The sequence below is a fragment of the Quercus suber genome, unplaced genomic scaffold (assembly GCF_002906115.3).
Source record: "Quercus suber isolate HL8 unplaced genomic scaffold, Cork oak 2.0 scaffold_8, whole genome shotgun sequence".
Lineage (NCBI taxonomy): Eukaryota > Viridiplantae > Streptophyta > Magnoliopsida > Fagales > Fagaceae > Quercus > Quercus suber.
In genome coordinates this window covers 2,084,865-2,108,335 of record NW_027069474.1, presented here as the reverse complement: position 1 = coordinate 2,108,335, position 23,471 = coordinate 2,084,865, and the positions used below count along the sequence as shown (strand labels likewise).

Sequence of the window (23,471 nt, the reverse complement as noted above, 5' to 3'; positions counted from 1 at the left end):
AAGTCAAAATAAAGGAAGATATAGGGCTAGATGAAGAGGGATATTAAGATAGAAACTAGAAAGTAGTAGGGAAATGAAAATGTAAAATAAAGAAAGAAAGTGTAACAATAAATTAGGAAATTAATAATGAAAAGAAAAGTTAAAAATAAAAGAGAGATGATATTTAGATTGTTAAATAATTGAGTTTTTGAGTCACTTTCAATGAGTAAATGTTAAAAAACATATAGAAGAAAAATTGGTAAGAACAATGATGGTGATATGATTGCTAATGTAGTTCAATTCGATCATAACAACAATAAATTCTAAACTTTAGACTTATACGTATAGATATAGATTAAAGCTTTTTGTGGTTCTTATTTAGTGTACTATTAGCTCAACCTCAAGCTCTGAGTTAGCTCTGAGTTGATTGGCTTTTGAGTAAATCCCCTAAGTAAGAATAGTGAGCAAACACAAGAAGTTTCTGACAAACCATGGGAGAAGATGATGATAAGTACACGAAAGATGGGACAGTAGATCACCATGGAAATCCAGCTGATAAAAGCAAAACTGGAAACTGGAAGGCCTGTCCCTTTATTCTTGGTATATACCGTGCAATCCATTTCCTTATACTACTAGTAAATCTAGTTATGCTTTGGATAAGATGCTTATCAGTTTAAACTTTTATCAACAGGAAATGAATGTTGCGAAAGATTGGCATACTATGGGATGAGGACCAACCTGATTCTTTACTTTAAGAATCGACTACATCAGCACAGTGCTACTGCTTCTAACAATGTCTCAAATTGGGGTGGAACATGCTACATCACCCCATTGATCGGCGCATTCATTGCTGATTCCTATCTTGGAAGATATTGGACTATTGCCCTTTTCTCAGTCATCTATGTTATTTTAAGTTTGGTTCACTTGAAACTTAAACTTTGCTGCCTATATGTGTATTTTAGAGTCGTCATGTTGAAGTGCATACTGAGTTCAACACTCCATTCATTATGGGGTATCTGAAATTAGGAGTGATTTCTACTTTGTATGTCACTTGATAGACTAGTTAGTAATTGCACTTCATCAGGAAACATATCCTAATAGCTAGGGAAAAAATACAAAGAAATCTATATTCATTTTATGATTCAAATTAATATTACAAATCTATAGATTTATATATGCCTCGTCATTTAAAATTTTAATTGATGAAGCAGTATGTACACTTTCATTTGAAATTCTATTCCTCTTTTGACAACTCTACGCAGGCCTGCAATCATACATAATTAAGATTCTCAAAAAAATTGACCCAAGTTTTCAGAGCATCTTGCCTTTGAGTCGCGTTCTTGCTCATTAAATGATGAAATCTTTTCAAATTCTACCTAGGGGATGACACTTTTGACACTGTCAGCATCCATCCCTGGCCTAAAGCCAACGTGCTATGGAAAAGAAGATTGCCATGCAACAGTTACACAAAGTGCAGTGTGTTTTCTAGCACTTTACCTGATTGCACTTGGCACTGGTGGGATTAAACCTTGTGTCTCATCATATGGAGCTGATCAATTTGATGATTCCGATGAGGATGAGAAGAAACACAAATCTTCTTTCTTCAGTTGGTTCTATTTTTCAATCAATGTTGGTGCTCTCATTGCTTCTTCCTTGCTGGTGTGGATACAAGACAATATAGGTTGGGGATGGGGCTTTGGCATCCCAGCAGTGACCATGGCAATTGCTGTAGTGAGCTTCTTTTCAGGTACAAGGTTGTATAGGAACCAGAAACCTGGGGGTAGCGCTCTGACACGCATGTGTCAGGTGGTGATAGCATCCATTAGAAAATACCATGTTGACAAGGCTGTTGTTTTGTACGAGACTGCTGAAGCAGAATCTGCTATCAGAGGAAGCCGCAAGCTTGAGCACACAAAAGATTTCAAGTATGTTAATTTCTAAACTAAAAAGCTTAGCTTACCAATGAGAGTCAATATGCAAGAAGTTCGAAATCAGTTTTCCACAGTTTCTTAGCTTTGTCCTGGGATAAGAACCTCCCATCCCACAGGTTTGACAGGATTTTACTCATCTTAATTCTTTAGCTGAATAAATTAACATTTCTTAATCCAGAACTGTAAATTTTCATTCTCTCTTTGAAAGCAAACAGAAAGTAAGGAAAAAGAAAAACATAGGAATCCCCCAGTTCAATGTCTAGAATGTAATCAGTATATGCTTCAAAATTACAGCAACCATCCCATTGCTGTGAGAATCAAATGTGAGGATTTCATGTCCATATTGCAGATCAAACTAGGATACCACATAATGCTTTTGTGTAAATGTAAGACAGGTTTTTTTTTTTTTTTTTTTTTAACCATTTCTTGGGTGGATTCTGTTTTCATTCTAGCATTCCCTATTTCCCCGGCTTATATGAATCCTTACATAATGGTGTATTCTTCAGGTTCTTTGACAAGGCAGCCATGGAGGTACCAACGGATGACATAAAGTTCGCAGCAGACCCATGGAGACTTTGCACAGTTACCCAAGTTGAGGAGCTGAAAGCTATTATACGGTTGCTTCCAATATTGGCCGTGGGCATCGTCTTTTCCACTGTCTGTGGTCAGATGGGCACCTTATTTTTGTTGCAAGGCAACACCATGGATATTCACATTGGTTCCTCAAGCTTTGAAATCCCACCAGCATCTCTTTCAATATTCAACACACTTAGTGTCCTTTTTTGGGTCCCAATCTATGATCGAATCATTGTCCCAGTTGCTAGAAAATGCACTGGTCACAAAAATGGCCTAACTCAACTCCAGAGGATGGGCATTGGCCTCGTCATATCCATCTTTGCCATGGTATCTGCAGCAATTTTGGAACTCGAAAGACTAAAGACTGTTAGAAAACACAACTACTATAAACTTGAGCACATTGCTATGCCCATCTTTTGGCAAGTTCCTCAGTATTTCCTCATTGGGTGTGCAGAAGTTTTCACATTCATTGGGCAGTTGGAGTTTTTTTATGAGCAAGCACCTGATGCCACAAGGAGCTTGTGCTCTGCTCTCTCACTAACCACTGTGGCACTAGGGAACTACTTGAGCACTCTACTTGTAACCATTGTTACCAAAGTGAGTACTAGGCATGCGAAGCTTGGATGGATCCCGGACAATTTAAATTATGGTCGTCTCGATTACTTCTTTTGGCTCTTGGCCGTGCTGAGTGTGCTGAATTTTGGAGTTTTTCTCATCATTGCAAATTGGTACACATATAAAAAGCCATTAGGGACTCTCCGATAATGGGTTACCCTGGTGGTTGAATTGAAGCGCTTATATAATGTATTGTATGTATGGTCTGCTTCATTTTCTTATGCATACAACCCAATTGGAGGTCACCTTCAAACATCACACTCTTTATATTGATTTCATTAGATGATGCGTAAAACAGAATCAAATAGAGTGAACAAAAGAAAGTGAACTATATTGATCCAATGTATTTCCCTTCATATATCAATGTACCAGAAGAACTGTTTCTTAACACTCACTGTTGCATCAATGATTTTCATTTTTCCTCTGAAGCCTCTAAATAGCATGCGTTCACTTGATGACCTGTGCTATAGATATTACTTGCAACCAGTAGCTCTTTTCTTGCTATGTCCTAGCAACAAGTAGCTCAATTATCACAATATGGCCATATAAGGCCATGGTATTTTAAGATATATGGATATATTGACAAATATTCAGTGAAATGAAAATTTCATCAAAGAAGCTAACTTCAGCTATTACCAAAAAAATTGTTGTGCACTTTGTATGTGGTGGATATTGGTAGCAAGAGTTATGTAAGGAGTGCTTTAAAAACGACTATTAACGGAATTACCTGTCAGTTTTAACCACATTTTTAGCATTTCATCTTGTATTTTGGTAACTAATTTAAGAAACCAATGAGACAAAATGAAATAAATTAGCTTTTTTTTTTATTATAAAAAATGTTAGTTTATTTGCTTAAAAGTGAGATAAAAGAAGTAAATTAAGCAAATAAGATAAGTTGACTTATTTGCTAATTTATTTCCACCATGAAACTGATAAACTGGCATTTACGGCACTAAAAGAATTTTTTTTCCACCATGATCGGACTATTTTGGACAAGCCAAAGAAAAATTAAAATAAATAAATGCATAGGTTGTATCACAATCTTGTTTTTTCTCTAAGGGATAATTTCACTTTCTAGATTCTATTGAGTTATTGAGTGTTGATCATGGTTTTGGGTTTGGGTTTTGAGACTTGATTTAACTGATAAAATTGTTAGGGTTTAGTTCTGCGGTGAAAACTAAAATGTAAACTTTGATTCAATCTAATCTAGTGAGTTTCTAGCTATAACCAATGGAATTGGAACATTTTATTTTTTTATTTTCAGATAATCATATGAATTTGAATAAAACTTAATTATAGTTTCTAACTGATTGTACTCTTGATTAAATTTAATTAAGTAATATAAAGTATCACATCTATATATTTAACGACACATCCAATCATACACCTAATTTCACAACTTATTGATTTGTAGACCATAACTCTGTAAGTAATGAACATATTATACTCATTACCAACTTGTGCGACTCTCCACTTCTCATCTTATTCTCGTGTGCTGAACTAACAAACTCTAACTTGATTCTCCAAAAAAAATCTATGATTAATAATTGATATTGGAATTCAAAACAAACAATTGATCTGTATTATCACTACGTGGAACGTGTAACACCTACGGTCATCACAAAAACCGCAGCAATCTCAACCGTTAGATATGCGACACCAGCAAGCCCATGTGATCAACATATCTCCACCGTTTATTCTGCATGAGAGTAGAGAATCATTTCCCACCTGCAAATGTTTTAGTGCTATTTCCAATTCGACCCCTTTCCTCATCGAACTGTGAAGACACCCCGAGCTTCCAGTTTCAGCTTCACACTGACAAATCACAATGATTCGCAAACGATATCAAGAAGCCAAAACAGGTAAATTCAACAGCCTAGTCTTTGAATCTTCCAAAACTCCAAACAAAACGTTTTTATGGGAGTTGTTTTTAAACAAACAAGATTACGATGCCCACCAATTGTTCGATGAAATGTTTAGTTAATCACTGTTTTCTTCTCACCTCGTATTCTTATTCGTATTCGTTTTGGTTTTGGTTTTGTTTTATTTGTTTCAGAATGTTCCTCTTACTACTTGTAACTCGGTTTCACTCGTATGTTAGACAAAGACGTGAACTTCTTTACTTTCCTCCAAGCGTTCGGTGAAATGTTTGAATGAAACATTTTAAGCTTATTCTTTGTTTTTTGGCTAATTTGTATTCAGGTTTTCAATTGGTGAAATCGATGAATGCCCAGAAGTATTTGAAGAAAATAGGACTTGGGAAAGAGGACTACTACTTCTGGAAGCAAATTGGCAAGGCTCTACTATGTACTTACACGCTATTTGGTGTAGCGTGGCTATACAACGAAACATCACCGCTAGGTTGGTGGACGTTAAAGCCTCGCCCCAAGGAAGAAAAAGAGTTAGCACACCTGTATGAGCGGCGAGAGTTTCCATACCCGGGTGATGAAGAAGCAATGGAAGAGTTCATTGCTAAAGGGGGTATGATTGGCACAACCATCGGTCCAAAAGGGGTTGTTGAAACGGATAAGGATGCGTTTAACTACCAGAAGGACTTGCAAAACAAGAAGCTTGAGCAAGAAGCTCAGAAGCTGTGGTTGAGGATGAGGAATGAGGTCATTCAGGAGCTTCAAGAGAAGGGGCATGATGTTGAGGGATAGTTTTGAGAAGTATGAGTGAATGTCGTATGGTCTTGTGAAACATTAAGAGCTGTTCTGAGTTATATTATTATGAAATGTAGCCTGAATGGAATTGGTTCAATGGTTTTGTGAAACTCTTATCATTGTGTAAACTTTGAGCTGATTGGCTGCTGTTCGGTACTTAAAGTTTTAAGTTTAATGACTTTTGGATCCTCTGTCTTTTTTAATGCTCAGTGTTCTTGCTATGGAAAAGAGAAAAATAATTTTATGCATTATCAGACTGCTAACAACTAGGAGCCCAAACTTAGTACGTAAGAAGAGGAGTTTGAAAACTAGAAGGTGCACAATTGGTAAAGGGAGCTGAGCTCCCATTGCTGTTTGTTTCTGTCTCTGTTTTGGTTCATAATAGGACTTATCAAAAACCACGTACCGATGAAAGTCTTTGGCTGCGTTTTTCTTGGGGCTTAGTGAATGGGAAAGACTTTTTTAAGCCATAAGCTTTACAGGAATGAGTACCTGAGTTTCTTACTAATATGTATGAAATGGATTTACATCTGGTCCCCATCCAAGAGTTAGGGAAGTGTAGTTGTTACGTGTAGATTAATATGATTTAAATGGTATATCATATAATATCTTATATATAATAGAAATTGTGTCTTAGACGTTGTAATCTCACCAAAGGAATCAATATAACCGTTAAAAGTCACTCAATATGCATTTGGCCTGAAATTATATCCAACTCTTTGCAGTCCATAGTTGAGTCTGGTATCTGCTGTAATTTCTACTAGTTTCAAGTATGTAATTTCTACTAGTTTTTCGTGGCTTTCTTTTAAAGGATTTTTCCCTTAGCAAAGTATACCAATTATCAGTAAGTCCAAATTCATGGCTATGATCTATTGTTCTTTATTAAGAGTGGTATTGGACGTGTACCTATTGCGAACTACAATTCTTGCTGCAGATATATTATCAGTTTACCTCAGACAAGCAGCATGGTTAGTGCTGTCCCATGGAGAGTAATGGCTATGATGGGATACTTTGCTGTTATGGTCTGATATGCTGCTAATACGAAATGGTACCTAGTGTCGCTTTGACTGGCAAGATTATGCAGGTGCGGCATGAATTTGCAGTAAAATGTCATTTCTCTCAGAAGCTTAATTTCAGAAGGTTTTGTTTTTGGTCTGATTAAGATATTAAGGGAATAAGTCATGTCTTTTAGTTTAAACAGAATGAGCCCTGCAATTTATATATACATAAGCCATATTGAGGGTATTTGCTTTGAAAATTAATTCAAAGTGAAGATGGTACTGGTAGAACCAAAAGGCAATTAATTTCTTTTTATAGAAGTTGCATGGTGTCTTGTGATGTGGAAATTTGCCTGTGATCCAATGTTTATGAAAATATAGAAGCAGGTGTATGAAACTGAAAGTCTAAAACTTCTTTTTTAGAGGCAAACTTTACTGGATAGTTGACTTATTTCCACATAAATTTTGTTGCTATCACATCATATGAAATCGACGCGTGCTGATTGGCACGTCGCAACATGAACACGCCATATTTCATCATCTTGCTTTTCAACTTTTTTTTGTGTGTTTTGATCAGTGTCTTATTTTTGTCTTTTTTTTTTTTTTTTTCTTTTGGATTACTATATAGCCGTTGGGCTGTAATCTTCAGTCATTCTGATTTTCTTGTAAATCTTCAAGTTGATCAAATGAGAACTTTAAATGTTAAATCTTTAGCTAGAATGGATGTTTCACTTCTCTCTAACCTTCACCACCTTTTTGTTACCAAGGAGATGGCTTCACAGTATTCTGGTGTATTACCTGATAGTACTGTTTTTTAAGCTTCTTGGCTGTAAGCAGTGCCAAATTGGCTGAAAATCTATTAGGTACAATTTGCATTTTTATCTCATCATATATCTAACTTGATAACTTAGAGGTTTTTAATTTTAAGGCTGATGATGTTTTCGCCAAATTTCCTAAGCCAAGAAAATTGTTCATGATGCAGTGCTTCTGATGGATTGTCAGCAATCTCTGTATCTTAATGGGGTTCTTCTCAAGTGAGTTCTTTGTATTAATTCATGAAAGCAGTCTGCCCATTAGAAGCTCTGTTCTGCATTTTCAACACTCATGAAAATGAAGGACCAAAAAGAGCAGGCACACAGTGCAGAAAACCAGAAAAACCTTGTAAAAAAAACAAAACAAAACAAAACTCTACCCACGAAGTATAAGCACGACTAAACTCCCCATTATCTTTCAATAATCAGTGAGTTCAACTAAAACGATAAAAGAGGTAGACAGTCTTATCTCTCACAAAACTCTAGACTATAACCTCAAAACATAGTTCCTCGCTTAAATTGGGTGAAGATCACATTAATTTACATTAGGTGTCTTTTTCTTTTTTCTTTTTTTGACACCTAATTAACATCAGGTGTCTACTTCTAGACTTCTACTAGTCACCTGTTCCTGCTCTACAATGATTTTCAATTCATATTCAAAGAGCCTGCTGCTCAATTACTTGGACACATATTTCACTTCCCACTGCCCACCACTGCCCAAAATCATGACCAGCCAACAATTTCAAAAATATCTAGAGTAAATATTGCATCATTTCAAGAACCAAAAATGTTCTGGCCACATAATAAAAAATTATTATAAAAAAATAAAATAAAATAAAATAAAAAGATCATGACAGGTAAGAATACTAGGTATATGACAAGCATATTTGGACATTTTATATTTCCATATAAGTTCTCATTACCATCAAGAGCAAGGAAAACAGAAGGCGATCAGTTTTCTAATTCCATTACTGGTATTATTAGAAAAGCATATTGATCAGAGAAAAGACTACAATATGATGTGCTTTTATCCCAACAACAAGAACTAAACACATTTTTATATATGTCTTTACAACAAGATATGTCTTAGAAGAACAGTTGATGCACCTTCACAAGACAGTCCTGGCTATAGAACTCGAGCTCCTTAGCTTACTCTTTCCCGATTTACTTCTGCGGTAGCTTCTTAACGGCGTCAAATAGAACCTCAACAGGCCATTATGATCAAGGTTGTTTGGCGAATATCTCGCGCTCCGGCTGTGTTGCAGTGTCACCTCTTCTCTTCTCTTGACACCATTGGATTTGGTCTCAGTATGATTGAACAATCCAGCCACCTTGCACGGGTTTCTACAGCTAACACTATAGCTCCGGATAAGCTTTTGGCTCACAGACCCATTTCCATTTGCTTCTCCATTGGCTACCCTCCTAAGTTTCTGCCAAGACTCACCAAAGGAGGAACGATCAACCACATTTCCTCCAACACATTTCTCTTCATTCCCATTCTCACAATTCCGTTCATTTCGCCGCCTATGAGGCTTGAAATTGAAAATATTCCGCACCTTGTGCCACTTGCCCAACTTGTTGAAACCGCTCTGATTAACGACAGAGTCCTTAGAACCCGAATCGACACTCTCAGAACCATTGGTGTCCCTCAAATTCTGGTCTGCAATCAGCAACTTAGCCCCATAGAATAACTCCGTGGTGGCGGGCGAAACCTTAGCGTTGGATATCAATTTCAAGTCATCCACTTCTTTATTACAATGCGAATTGGAGCGATCAAAGCTCCCCCTCCTCGCAGTCCTAGACATTTCCGAATAGTAATCTTTTGTCTGAGCTGAGCCTCCGGGAGGAGGAGGACTCGTTAAATCCAACGATAATCGACTCTGATTAACATCCTCCACAACCGAAACCAGAGGCGAAAGCTGCCTCGGATTTGGATTCGGAAATGCCCTTGCTCCGATCAGATAGCCATCCCAGGAAGCTCTAGGCTCGTCGAACGAGTACCGTGCCGCCGCGGCATCGACGGATAACCTTGGGTCCGTGTCACAAGATCTCCTCTCAAAACCATAGTCCCCTATCTCCGATTGCGTCTCCCTCCACGGCCGCGCGCGGCGGTTGATATCGGCATCGACGGTGTCGCAATCGTTCTTAGTGTTCTTCTTGCTCTGCTTTCGGCGCCATTTGCTCAATTTCTTGGTGAACACTGAAGCTGCTTCCCAGACAATGTGCTTGAAGTCCATTCCTCCATTGCGCTTCTTGGTCTGCCATTCGAGATCTATGAACTCTTTCATCGTCTTCAACTCCACATTCTCGTCTTCTTGAACATTCGGAGCTTCAGAAACCCTAATTTCTTCTTCATCTTCATCTTCTTCTTGCTGTTCTTCATTTTCGTCCTCTTCCCTCAGCTGAAACCCTAATTCCTCGACCTCGAAGCCTCGCGGAACCGCGTCGTGGTCGTGATCGTGGTCGTGGATACTGAAGAGGTCGGAGAGAGTGTTGCGAGACCTGACGTCGCAGGATTTACGGCGGGGAGGGTCGGAGACGGCGGCGGCGGAGGAGGCGGAGTAAGATTTGGTGCGGCGGAGGGCGGCGGAGGAGGAGGAGGAGGCGGTTGGGATGGGGATCTCGTGGCGGGTGGCGGAGTCGATGGAAGCGAGGCGCTCGCGGAGGCACGAGGCGCAGAAGCCGGTGATGGGTTTGGAGGGGTGGCGGTGACACCTGGAAACGCGGATACATCTAGGTTGGGAATGGGAATGGGAATGGGATGTCATCACTGCACGAAAAGAGTGGTGGCAAATCGGTGCATGTTGACTCTATCACGACTATAATATATCTATAGTCTATATAGACTAGTAGCTGGCTTGGCTGGTTGTGTGTGAATAGAGGGGAGTCTGAGTGATGTAACTGCTAAAAGCACAGAGTGGGACAGTAGGAGTAGGAATGGAAATGCAAGCGGAAGCTCGGAAAGGAAAGGAAGGGAAAGGAAAGGAAACCCTCCATCATAATCATAAACACCCTCTCTTTCTTTTTCTTTTCTTTTTTCTTTTTTCTTTTTTTTTTCTTATAAAATATATTTTCAAATAAATTTTTTTTTAAAATAATTTCAACTTATGAGATCAACCTAGCTCCAAATAATGTTTCTTTATTATTAAATTAAAAAATTGATTTTTTTTCTTTTTCTTAGATATTTTCCTATAATTTAATGGTTGGCTGAAAAGAGAAATTTGAACATGAGTATCTACTTTTGAAATATCAAAATGCGTTAATTAGTTAAGTTACCAGATTTTTTTTTACTTTTTTTAGTAAAATATATTAGTTAGTACTATTTTGCGTGGTTATCAAAACCGTAATAGAGATTGACCCGGTTAAAAGATTGATTCACTAGTTGAACTTGTTGTTCATTGGTTGATCCGTAAGTTTATTAATTAATTAAATAATATATATTTTATAATTATAAAAAGCAGCTAAAATAAATTAAAAATACTCCATTTAGGAAAATTAATAGATTATAACAATAAAATAAAATAAAAATACTCAATTTAACTTTTTATTGACAAATTTTGACTCTTCTAGAGTTTAGAAATTCTTCCTTTTTTTTCTTTCTCTTCTTTTTTTATATGTAAAGTTCATCACTTTATCATTAATAGGTCTCTTCTATAGTCTTATTACTATCTCTTTATCTCATTCCATCTCATCACTATCTCTCTATCTCTTCAATCCCAACTCTCATTTAATGGTCTTTATCACTTTTATGTCTTTATCAATTTATCTTTTCAATCTTTAATAGTTCGATAATTCAGTTCATACTTCAAAGTTAAGTGACTTCAATTTAGTCTTCTTTCACAGTTTTACATGGTATTCTTTCTTTTATCTGCAAGTCAAGAAGATTAGCGAGTGCTCAATTTACACGATTTGAGATTAGATCATTGCACATCCAGTATTTTACACCAAATTATTTTGAATAATGCTTTGACTCATAGGTTTAACGGTTTAACCAATTGTTCAATACGGATTTAATAACACCACTATTTTGTATCTAATTAAAAAATGTAAGTATTATTTTTCATTTTTGCTTCTATGCTTCAAAGTTTACATCCAATCAAGAAAACAAAGATGAATCAAGAGATGCTTAAGCGACTTTAGAGTTCATAATGAAATAAAATGAGTAAATTATGAAGGAATAGAATGGAATGTATTTAGGTAATGAATGGAAAGGAAAAGAAAAGAAATTAATGAAATTAAGTAATCTAGTTTGGATATTTTAAAATTAAAAAAAAAAAAAAACAAATATAAGTAATCTTGTTTAAGAATAACATAGAAAGAAATTAATGAAATCTTTTAATTAAGGAAAAGTTAATGGATGCCCTAAGGGCATTAATTTTGAAATTATTTTTAGAAACTTTTTTATAAGGAAAGAAAAAAGTAAGTGATTTTTTTTACGACTTTTTATATTTCCCATGAAATGAACTTTAAAATTTTCCTAAAATTGTCCATTAACAAATGCCCTAAAAATACCCATTAATTGGACTCTTCACTCTTATAATTATACCACAATTTTAAAATAAAAGGGCTTAATGTTTGTGGGATATTTTGAGAGTTTTAGTGAAAATTTCATTAAACCTAATTTCATTCCCTTTAATTTCTCCCAATTTTGAGAGAATGAAAAATTGAGATTTTGAGGAAAAATGGAAGAATGAGCATTCCCTCTCACTTAAACTTTCAAATATGAGAATAGTTTTTCTATTCCCTCTATCAAAATTCTGAAATAAAGGGCTTATTGTTTGTGGGATATTTTAGGAGTTTTAGTGAAAATTTTATTATACCTAATTTCATTAACTTTGTAGCTTAATTAATACTTATTTGTTTCTAACAAAAGATCTAAGTTTCAAAACCTCCTCCCCCAAATTATCAAGAAAAAGAGTAGGACTTATCAATTAATTAATTTATGAATAGCTGAAAAGTAATAACACATATCTAAATGTTGGGATTAAAACTTAGTTTTTTTTTTTTTTTTTTTCCTTTTCTTATAAGTATGATGAAAACTTAGTACCACCATACACTTCTGGCGTGATGGTTACTCCATAAGTATAAGTATTTGTGAAGTGTGGAAAGTAAGGGTTAGGGTTTACGTCTCCAGGAGAAAGTTTTATACATATATACACTTAGACTATGTTATAGTGGAATTTCTATTTTGTATAAAAAATAAAAACATTTTTTTTTTTAGGAAACAAACACACACACATACAAGAAAGAGGGAAAAGGAAATGAGTTTTAACACAAATACACACCACAACTTCACTCAAAAACCTTAGTAACTTTTAAAGAAGAGTAAAGTAAGTTATACTATACATAACAAACTCTCTTAATTAATGTGGGATTCTCTTAGTTGTTGTTATTAAGTAATTGTTAGTGTATAGTTAAGGACAATAACTTACTCTTCTAAAAAAGAAAAAGGACAAGAACTAGCATTCCAACATACAACTTAAGTAAATAGTTTGAGAATCATGACCAATGAGTACGGGCTGTCCCATAAAACAAAAAGAATCATAGTTGGAGTGAGGAATTTTTCATAAAAGAAGCGCAGACAGCTTGCTTTCATTCTTCGCCTCACCTTTTTAATTTTCTAAGGATCAAAGGAAGAAAGCTAATGATATGGCTTGGAGTAGAAGTAGATTTAAAAGAGAACAATATTCAGATGAGAATAATTGCGAATTTTCTTTTTTAGTTTCTAGTACTTTCTTCTGCCCAAATAAAAGAATAAAATGACAAAATTCTTGTTTAAATAAGTTATGAATAGTTTTACCAATAGCTACGTAGCAAATTGAAAAAATAGTTCACCAAACCAGCTTTCTTTAGAAAAGGGAATCTAAACCAATAGCTAATAGTCCAAAAAATGTAACGAGAAATACTATGTCCACAATATTTTCACAATAAATTTCAAGTGGCAGGTTGTTACTAGTTGTTATTGTTGAGATAAAAAAATAATATAAGTGGTAAATTCATATTTAAACAAATAACGACTAACTACTTATGATTTGTTGTAAAAATATTATAGACGTAATACTTATAATGTAACATTGTCTTAGTTTTTTTATTTGTGAAAGAGTCATGCTAACGAGTGTCCTTAAGGCATTGGTTATCAATCAATTTTAGAAAAATTTTGACACTAATTTTATGGAAAAAAAAAAAACTGTCAAAATATTAATTACTTTTTTTTTTATAAATTTTTTTTTAAAATAAATTATTAATTAATACTTTAAAAGTATTGGCTAGCATTTTCTTTGTGAAATACTCACAAATCATCTATAGAATATATTGCATTCAACGACAAAGTATTGCACGATTGAATGTAATTAGATAACATTATCGTCTCCTTGAATTTAGTTAAGGAATCTAAAAGTTACAAAGCTAAAAAAGCTCAAAACCACACGACATCATTTTCTTTGTGAAATACTCACAAATCATCTATAGAATATATTGCATTCAACGACAAAGTATTGCACGATTGAATGTAATTAGATAACATTATCGTCTCCTTGAATTTAGTTAAGGAATCTAAAAGTTACAAAGCTAAAAAAGCTCAAAACCACACGACAAATACAACTTGCTTCTCGGGGTATGCACATATTTAAGTCAACTCCACACGGGACACCATAATTGGCATGGGAATCCACACTTTTGTGTTCTTCCTGAGCAATTGCCACTAAAATAAAGACCAATTTCCGTAAAGAAGAGCCGCACGCATTAATTATTTATTTTTAAAAGTATTTTATGAGGAATTAAAAAATTATCCGAAAAATTGGTATTTTTTTATTATTTTATAAAAAATATCTAAAATAATTTACTAGTATATGTCCTTAGAGTACATTAATAAAACCCTTACCTCAATTAAACAAATGTGCATCTTCGTTCTTGAAGTAAGTCAATACTTCCTTTGCCTCGTTTCTTTCTAAATTCACTTTTCCACAAAGCTTGTCCTAAATGTATGAGGAATGCTATTTACACCAAAAAAAAAAACAATATTTTTTTCAATAATTAAGTTGAAAATATTTTATGAGTTTTTACATAGACTCACTAATAATATTTCTTTTTTATTTATTATTAGTAATTTACCACATCAGTCCGACGTAAAGTTTTTTGTGTCTATGAAATTTTTTGTCTTTGTCATTTTTTTTTTAGGAAAAGTTCTGAGTAATGTTATTAAGAAACTGAAAAATCAGAAACTACAAATTTAGAAATGTCAGGTGGATACATGAAACTACAAATTTTGTCTTTGTCATTTGGATATATGAAATTAGGAGAATTTTATTATTTTTTTCCCTTTTGATGTGGGACTAGGAGATTAACCACAATGTTGATACAAATTTGAAAATTTTAGTTTATTTACATTTTTAAAAGTTTATATTCTCAAGAAACAGATATATCGTTGCCCAATTTCTTTGTTTTAAACCCGATAAACTAATTAAAACAAACTCCTCAACACTAATATTCAAGATCCAAAGAGCTCCTAAATTTGGGTTTCTGCTTTAGCAATTCAGTCTAAACAATCAATTAATGAAACCACGCATTTTGAAGGTTTGGGTGGATAAAAAGATCTCAAGAATATGAACCATAACAAGAATTCTAGGTAAGCGAGGTAGTCAAATGTCCTGAAGTTCACCAATCGAAGAGCTATGAGAGAATATAACAACATACTAACTAAGCCAATGCCCAACCAATAGGGTTGGTCAAAGGCACTTGAAATTCAAGCTAGAAAGGAAAAATTATAGAGTATCAAGGAATGCGAATGCATACCTTCCCCAATGACTTGAAGAGAATATTTATAGGGTTTTGATGGCGAGGTTGGTGTAAATTTTCCCCTTAGATGTTCCTAGCATTTCGCTCCCAAAGCATCAACCATGTGCAATATATCAATGGGAAGCAAAAGTATTGATTTGAAAGTTATCACCATACTGAACTCAAAATGCCAACAAATATTTTTGTTAAATGCATCCATCCTATGCAACGCATGAGTTATTTGCCTAATTTTAGTAATAGGTTTACTCATAATATAAGCTTAGCTTGAGTAACCTAGCTAAAGTTAGATTTAGGTCAACTAATGTATAATAGAAGACTCATTTGATAAAGTACTATAAAAACGACAAAATGAATTAGATAGAGACTCTATCAAGATGTTATTAATTTATTTTCTAAAGATGGTGTTTATGCATCATACGAGATAGCGCATAAAGAGTATTACAATTGGCAACCAATTCAGGCAATCACTTATATAATTCAAGTTGGTACAAGTGAATGTAATATAACATGTGACAATTTCAAATGTATTATGAAACATTTTATTAATTCATTTTCAAAATAGGGTTTATGCATCATACGCGTTAGTGCATAAAAAACATTGCAATTTGCAACTAATTCAGGCAATCAATCATATAATTCAAGTTGGTACAAGTGAATGTAATATAAAATGTGACAATTTCAAATGTATTATGAGAGGTTTTATTAATTTATTTTCTAAATGGGGTTTATGCATCATGTCAGAAAATTTGGTTTTGTATTTCATACAAAACACACAACGAAAGCAATAAACATGGATCTATTTTATTCATGATTGATAACATGCACTATATAAATTTCAAAATCTAAGAATAAGATAGCGTACCTTGGTGTGATGAAATTTAAAAAAAAAAAAGATTATAAGTACTTGGAAACACTTTTAATCTTCACTCCAATTCCACTTTACGCCCAAGAAGTATGGTCTCTCAATCAGTTTCCAAGAGAGAATAATCGAGTGACTTCACTCACACATACACAGCATTTCACAACGATGTCTCCCTTAAAATAAAATTATGTATGTTTCTCCCTTTATAACTAACTGATTATCTAATTGGATTGGCCTATTGGGCATTTCCAATTGGATTTTAGTATGTGACTTAGAGTGGAACCAATAAGACACTAACTCCAATGGGCCTTAGGCTTTTCTGTCAACTCTTGACAAGTCCAAAGTTACCATTAATTATATTTAATACTACTATATAAATATAATTACACTCTAAGCCTTATTAATAAATTATATCCCAAGACTTTATTATACATGCAACCCCTTCATAAAATATTCGTAGTAATACAAAATCATGAATATAGACTATCACTTTGAAGATTACTACATCTTGATCCTTGAGTGTCTGGTCTAATCCTTTAAGTTATTCATTGTATATTTATGAATCTAATTTCATAAATATATACTTTAGTAACTCCTTACTAAAAGGTTAGGCTTAACACTCTGAATAACCAAACTCATTAAACTTATCTCAAAACAATATTTTATATCTCCGTTAAGAGATTATGAATTTCATCTTGAGAATATATGTTCCATCAACACTAAATGTAGCTGTCCAACATACTGAGATTTTGATTGTAACTTTATATCTCACTCCTAATATATCAAAGCAACCTACACCTCATGATTAGGTCCATTATTCTCTCAGGATTAAGAGTTCATGCAAATAGAAGTCATGAGATTTATTATTCATTTGACAGTCGTTAGGAGAAAAATAAATCTCACAGCGGTCTAGTTCAATATGTCTTAACTCTTAAAACATATCAACATACCAACTAGAAGTCTCCACTTCCGTGATCAAGACAAATCATCTTAGTTGATATGTTATAATTTTCACAGATGAAATGCATAATTTCATCACCAATTACGAACTATAATTTTGAGTTTACAAAGAACTTGCGATTTATATGTTCTACGACTTTTTACATAAATCACATACTATGCCTCTCATGTACTATATGATAATGTCCAAATATTCATGTTATCATTATTTTAGATAATAATAAAACAATTTTATTAATTACAACATTAAGTCATACATAATATCATACAATAGGATTTAAAGGCACACATCCTAACACATCATACGCATCAGCACATTAAAAAACATTGCAATTGATAATCAATTCGGGCAATCACTCATATAATTTAAGTATGTACATGTGAATGTAATATAAAATGTGAAAATTTCAAAATGCATTATGAGAGGTTCTTTCTTTATAGTTTAGGTGGTTTGTAATATGAAAATCTCATATTTTCATCACTTTTCATAAAATTACATTATTAAAGACACTTCAATAGGCTTAGGTAAGCCGCTTTATGCTTTCAAAATTCTAGTGGTTTTTTTGTAATTTGAAAAGTTTGCCACACGGCATGAACTAGAAGCTTTATGCATGCCAAATGATGAACAATTGTGCACACTTGTGCAGGTACCACAGTGTGACAAGAAAAGATACCAATAAATGCTTTTATGTCAAGGCCATGTTGGCGAAGTGGAACCTTTTAAATCAATTAGATGGTCAAATTGTGAGATTGGGTCCGATCAATGTTTCTTGCTGTTTAGGCGTCTAACATGCGGACTTTATGATCTAGTGGTAATATTGGAAATCCAATTGGCGTACTTGAGGGATATGGTGAGTGGCTAATTCTTGCAGAACATGATTAAGTTCAAATAGTTAGATCTTAGAAATGATGCGGTTCAAATCTTAGGCGGGATTGGTTAAACTTTGGTCAAACTTCAAAGCATGTGACATGTAATGATTACACGCCAATCACAAATCAAGATCACATCCATCCATTTTGAATATCATGAGGGAAATGTAGGGTGTGGTGAAACGTGGGATCAATCGGACCGTTAAATTGTGAGAACGAGATCGATAAATATTACACACAGTCTTTATGTTCATGTCTACATATCAAAGATCTGATAGGTAATATTAAAAAATATGGTGAAATATGAGAATGTGTGAAATTTTGACTCAATCATATGGTCGAATTGTGATTGGGGGTTTTCCATGGGCTCTGTAGCTTGAGCCTAGGGAGTGGATTTAGGGTGAAGTTAGAACATTCACATCAGATCATCTAAACTCTTCTAAAATAGATTTACAGTGCAAATTTTACACATTTTGAGCAAAAAAACACCCACATCAGTGGGTCTAAAAATGTGTAAAATTATGTATATATTTCCATGAGCTACAGTACCCGTGTAAATATACACTGGTACTGTAGCTCGTGTATTTATTATTTTAGTAATTTTTGTTCGCACCAATTTTTCTCTCTCTTTTCCGTGCACAACGACCTCAACTCCTCATCTTCTTTTCCTCAGATGCACACAAACACACCCACACACAAACACAGACAAATTAACACAGAAACACACCCACACACAAACAAACCCACACAGACAAACCAACAGAAAAATAGATCAGTGCTTATGGAGCTTGGTTCGTGGATCGGCAGGTGAAGACATGATCTGGGTTGCCGGAGCTTGGTTCATGGATCGGCCGGTGAAGAAAGGATATGGGTCGTGGAGCTTGGTTTGTGGATCGGCCGGTGAAGACATGATCTGGGTCGCTGGAGCTTGGTTCGTGGATCGGCCGGTGAAGACACGATCTGGGCCATGGAGCTTGGTTCATGGATCGGCCGATGAAGACACAATCTGGGTTGCCGTAACTTGGTTCTGGGTCGCCAGAGCTTGGTTCGTGGATCGGCTGGTGAAGACACAATCTAGGTTGCCGTAGCTTGGTTCTGGGTCGCCAGAGCTTGGTTCGTGGATCGGCCGGTGAAGAAAGGCTTTGGCTCGGGCGGTGAAGTAAGGACTAGGTGAAGATCTAGGTTGGTAGTTTTTGAGAAAGAATGACAGAAGGTAGGAGAGAGAGAGAGAGAGAGAGAGAGAGAGAGAGCGCGCACGCACATATAGGTAAAAACAGTTGAGAGAAATAATAAAAAAAATAGAGGAGAATGAATATTTTATTGAAATATCTTGTAAAATAGATAAGCTGATGTGGGTGTTTTGTAAAAATGATAGTATAAAATAGAAAGATGAAGTTTTTTCGTGTAAAATAGACAGAAAATTTAGAAGAACTGATGTGGATGCTCTTAGGTATTAGGATTTCTAATATATATATATATATATATATAAAAGAAACCAAGAAATGCTTTAATGTCAAGGCCTTTTGTGAGTTACATTTGTGCACATTTAAATTCTTATTTGATTAACTTCGACGACGCTCTCTTTTAATAAAAGAAATTGTGTTGGTATGGGGGTGATAATTAGGGATGAGCTTGGTAAAGTAATGGTCTCTCTATCCCAAAGTTTACGGCTATTGAGGTTGAAGCTTTGTTAGCACGACGAGGTCTTGAACTAGCTTTGGATACAGGTTTTGGAAGAGTAATCTTGGAAGACGAATCACAGATCGTCATTACAGCACTCAAAGAAGGCATTCACTCATTATCCAAATTCAGCCACATTGCAAAGACATTCAGTATCTTGCCTCTCATTTTTCAATGTTAGATTATTCCCATGTTCGTTGGCATTGAAATATTGTAGCTCACTTACTTGCGAGACGAGCAATTCCATCCCACAATTCTAAGTCTGGATGGAAGATGTACCACCAGATATCACTACTATTTTACAGGCTAATTTTACCAGCCTTCATTAATGATAATTATTGTCTTTCTTCTTAAAAAAAAAAATCTTATTTATATTTTCATAAAAATATCTTATTTATATTTAGGAAAAAATTTAATTACAAAATTGGCTATAATCTAAAACTACAACCTTACTCAATATATTTTTTTTGGGGGTGAATTTTGACAAATCTACAATTGGATTATATATTCTCATTATATTTTCTATGCTTACAAAATTTCTAAAAAAATCGAAGATTTCATCAATAAATTGTTTAAATTACAAGTTTTTGTAGTTTAAAATTATACTTAAAATATAATCTTATAGATTATATGGTAAATAATATCCGATTAACACAAAATTTAATATGTATTTTAAAAGCATAAGGAACATGCAATCCAACGGTTAGTTTTTTGAAATATATAGCAATGTTAATAATATTAAGTAATGTTATAATCTTAAACTACAACTAATTTTGTAACCAAATTTTGTCCTTATATTTATGAGTAATTTGTGAGTTACACGATACACGAAAGAAACAAGTTGACTTTTTTCCCCCTAACAAGAAACAAGTTGACTTTATAATAGAAAAATAGAAGGCCTTTTATTTTAGGACTCATTTAAGAGGGTAAATGAATGGTGACACTTCTTATATATTTATGTATGCGTATATAATGATGCAAAAAAGTATTATGACTTGCTAGCATATTTGTGATTTGCCATGCATGATGCGCTGGAAGCTTTATGCACGCCAAATGACGAAATTTAGACATTGTCTTAAGCTTACTTTTTCTTTTTCTTTTTTGGTTGAATGTCCTATCACTTATGCTTTTATTACTTTCAAATCCACATTGCAACGACCTTATCCTAATTCCTAAGATTAGTTGTCTTCGAAAGTGGATGACGACCTACTAACTAAGACAACGACCAACCAATTAGAGGCAATCGAGTGGATGGCCTACTTTTGCAATGATCGCGCTGGATGGATAATAATAATAAGGGTTTGGTTAATGTGTGTCTTAAGGGCATACATTAACAAATTTATTTTTAAAAAAGATTTATTGAGAATTGAAAAATTGTCAAAATTTTTTCAATTCTTTATAAATTTTTTTCAAAATTAGTTTATTATTATGTGCTCTTAAGACACACATTAGTAAAATCCTAATAATAATATGATCTTTAGTGTGAATTTATCAACTGCACGCAAAGTAACGGTAACATAATACCACACGTATTACCAGAATCTTAACGAAACTATCTATGTGGACCCTTTCAAGAATACTCTTTTCATAATAAAATATAATAATAACACTTCCAAAGTCAAAACTATTGATAATATAATAAAATAAAAATAATGTGCATATCTTATCATCACTATCTTACATATTTGATTTGTTGAGGACCCAACGTTTTATGTACATTTAACGGTCTGGATTTCATTCAAGTAATAGGTTGCACGAAGTCAATGGCCGTACCGTATAATTCCTCCTCGCATCGTAATCTGTTTTTTTTTTTTTCTCGCGAAAAGTCGGAGAGAGAGAATGAATAGACAGAGTCGCTAGCTAGAATTGGAAACCTGAAAGAAGAGTCAGAAAAATAAAATGGAGAAGGCTAGAGAGTTTCTGGAACTGAGTTCGGAAAAAGAATCGGAGAGCGTGTCGCGACTCACAATCCACCCTCACCGAGTCGGCCACGAACCGAGTTTCTACGAGGACTTTGCCCTCCGGGGCATCCGAGTTGACCGGGTCGAACCCGGCTTAGTGTCCTGTACTTTCAAAGTCCCTCGTCGCCTCACCGTAAGATAATCTCAACTCTCAACCCGCTTAATTTGCTCAAAGACTTTCTCATATTACATGTTTGTAAATCTGTGTGTTATGTTATGCATTTATATGTTTATATTTTGTTGGAAAATTGGATTGTTCAAGAGCTTAATTATGATCTGAGAATATGCCTCTTTTTTTTTTTTTCTTTTTTTTTTTTGGGATCAGAAACTAGATGTATTGAAAATAATCATTTGCAAGGGTGCAATTTTCACTGATTTTGATTAATTATCAATTGTTCAAAAGCTTAAGCTAGCCTGAACCTGAAATAGCAAATTTAATTATTAAACCAATAAGCGTGAAATTTTTAATTTTTAAATGAGACATAGAGTGGAGACCACCAGAATGATAAATTACGACTTAAAAGTTTAAACTGTTAGGAAATCGTGAATTTAATCATTTATCCAATTCTAACATTTTTTTTTAATGATTAGAATCATTTAGAAATGAAAAATTCTTTATTTGGGATTGGTATTTGCAGGATAGGACTGGTAAGTTGGCTTCAGGTGCAATTGCAAATCTTGTTGATGAAGTTGGTGGTGCTGTTGTCCATGTCGAGGGTCTCCCCATGAATGTTTCGGTGGACATGTCAATCTCGTTTCTTTCAACTGCGAAACTTGATGTAAGCTTGCCGGGCATTTTAAAACATCTTCAAGTGTTTGACATGGTTTTGGGTTGATTTATATGTCTTTTAATTAGATTGTGCATGTGTAGTGTTGAACCAATCATTTGATTTATTATGTTTAGTGAACAATTAGTTAAAAAAATAACCTCTATCATGAATTATTAAACTCATACCCGGAAATTTTATATTACACATTATTTTCTAAATTCTTCATGGGAGAACAAGGCAATGTCACTGAGTCACAAGGCTCTTGACATATTAGCAATGCATTTTAATTGACCAGTAGCGTTCTTAAAATTTGATCTAGAATATGGTCCCTAGGTGTTGGCGTTCAATTCTCAAGTATTGTACCTTTTAATATGAAGTACAAATTGAAAATTTTGGCAATCATATTGGCTTCTCTAGTGTTTTAGTTACATGTTCTGTTGGAAGAGGAAAAACTCAAGAAGTAAAATAAGCAGGCTTTTAGTTTCATATTGTGTGCATCTTTGCAGCTTCTGGCTCTAGATTAGCTTTTGCAATTGATCTCCCTATATGGCATATTGCAGGATGAGTTAGAGCTTACCTCAAGGGTTTTAGGACGAAAAGGTGGTTACTCTGGAACAGTCGTGCTTATAAAGAACAAAGCAACAGGGGAGCTTATTGCCGAAGGCCGGCATTCATTGTTTGGTAAACATGCCAGCAAACTCTAATCTCTGGATCTGTTTCACAGTAGTGTTATGAAAGTTGATAGATGTGCATGTTTTAAATTCCATTAGACACTTGTTTTATTGTTGTAGCTGAGTAATGTATCTTCATTTTTCAATTGAAAGACGAATAACTATTCTGATAGTTGAAGGATTTATTTTATCTATTTTAGACCTTTTTTTTTTTGGGGGGGGGGGGGGGGGGGATTGGACTGGTTTAGTTGATATTTAGTATATGATTGTTAATTATTTAATTATCTCTGGACTAAAAATTTATAATAGTAGCGAAGATCTGAATATTG

The 23,471-nt window shown here is 34.3% G+C and overlaps 4 protein-coding genes across 4 annotated transcripts; 3 read left to right on the top strand and 1 right to left on the bottom strand.

The window, feature by feature from the left end:
• Nucleotides 1-321: 321 nt before the first annotated feature.
• On the top strand, nucleotides 322-3,525 carry LOC111993867 (protein NRT1/ PTR FAMILY 8.2). Its single transcript, XM_024025689.2, has 4 exons — nucleotides 322-579; nucleotides 671-897; nucleotides 1,360-1,904; nucleotides 2,417-3,525. Exons 1-4 carry the CDS (start codon nucleotides 471-473, stop codon nucleotides 3,249-3,251), a joined length of 1,716 nt encoding a protein of 571 aa, XP_023881457.1. The 5' UTR covers nucleotides 322-470; the 3' UTR covers nucleotides 3,252-3,525.
• A 1,207-nt stretch (nucleotides 3,526-4,732) lies between these two features.
• LOC111993871 (uncharacterized) lies at nucleotides 4,733-5,967 on the top strand. Its single transcript, XM_024025696.2, has 2 exons — nucleotides 4,733-4,963; nucleotides 5,304-5,967. Exons 1-2 carry the CDS (start codon nucleotides 4,930-4,932, stop codon nucleotides 5,759-5,761), a joined length of 492 nt encoding a protein of 163 aa, XP_023881464.1. The 5' UTR covers nucleotides 4,733-4,929; the 3' UTR covers nucleotides 5,762-5,967.
• A 2,562-nt stretch (nucleotides 5,968-8,529) lies between these two features.
• On the bottom strand, nucleotides 8,530-10,706 carry LOC111993845 (protein OCTOPUS). Its single transcript, XM_024025665.2, has one exon. It carries the CDS (start codon nucleotides 10,340-10,342, stop codon nucleotides 8,684-8,686), a length of 1,659 nt encoding a protein of 552 aa, XP_023881433.2. The 5' UTR covers nucleotides 10,343-10,706; the 3' UTR covers nucleotides 8,530-8,683.
• A 10,862-nt stretch (nucleotides 10,707-21,568) lies between these two features.
• Nucleotides 21,569-23,336, top strand: LOC111993872 (uncharacterized). The gene is made up of 3 exons (XM_024025697.2): nucleotides 21,569-21,834; nucleotides 22,340-22,480; nucleotides 23,032-23,336. Exons 1-3 carry the CDS (start codon nucleotides 21,640-21,642, stop codon nucleotides 23,173-23,175), a joined length of 480 nt encoding a protein of 159 aa, XP_023881465.1. The 5' UTR covers nucleotides 21,569-21,639; the 3' UTR covers nucleotides 23,176-23,336.
• Nucleotides 23,337-23,471: the final 135 nt, after the last annotated feature.

Coding starts and splice junctions, on each gene's coding strand:
- LOC111993867 (XM_024025689.2), top strand. CDS start 471: ATGGGAGAAGATGATGATAAGTACACGAAAGATGGGACAGTAGATCAC. Junction 580..670: donor GGCCTGTCCCTTTATTCTTG/GTATATACCGTG, acceptor TTTTATCAACAG/GAAATGAATGTTGCGAAAGA. Junction 1,905..2,416: donor GAGCACACAAAAGATTTCAA/GTATGTTAATTT, acceptor TGTATTCTTCAG/GTTCTTTGACAAGGCAGCCA.
- LOC111993871 (XM_024025696.2), top strand. CDS start 4,930: ATGATTCGCAAACGATATCAAGAAGCCAAAACAG. Junction 4,964..5,303: donor ATATCAAGAAGCCAAAACAG/GTAAATTCAACA, acceptor ATTTGTATTCAG/GTTTTCAATTGGTGAAATCG.
- LOC111993845 (XM_024025665.2), bottom strand. CDS start 10,342: ATGACATCCCATTCCCATTCCCATTCCCAACCTAGATGTATCCGCGTT.
- LOC111993872 (XM_024025697.2), top strand. CDS start 21,640: ATGGAGAAGGCTAGAGAGTTTCTGGAACTGAGTTCGGAAAAAGAATCG. Junction 21,835..22,339: donor AAGTCCCTCGTCGCCTCACC/GTAAGATAATCT, acceptor TGGTATTTGCAG/GATAGGACTGGTAAGTTGGC. Junction 22,481..23,031: donor TTTCAACTGCGAAACTTGAT/GTAAGCTTGCCG, acceptor GGCATATTGCAG/GATGAGTTAGAGCTTACCTC.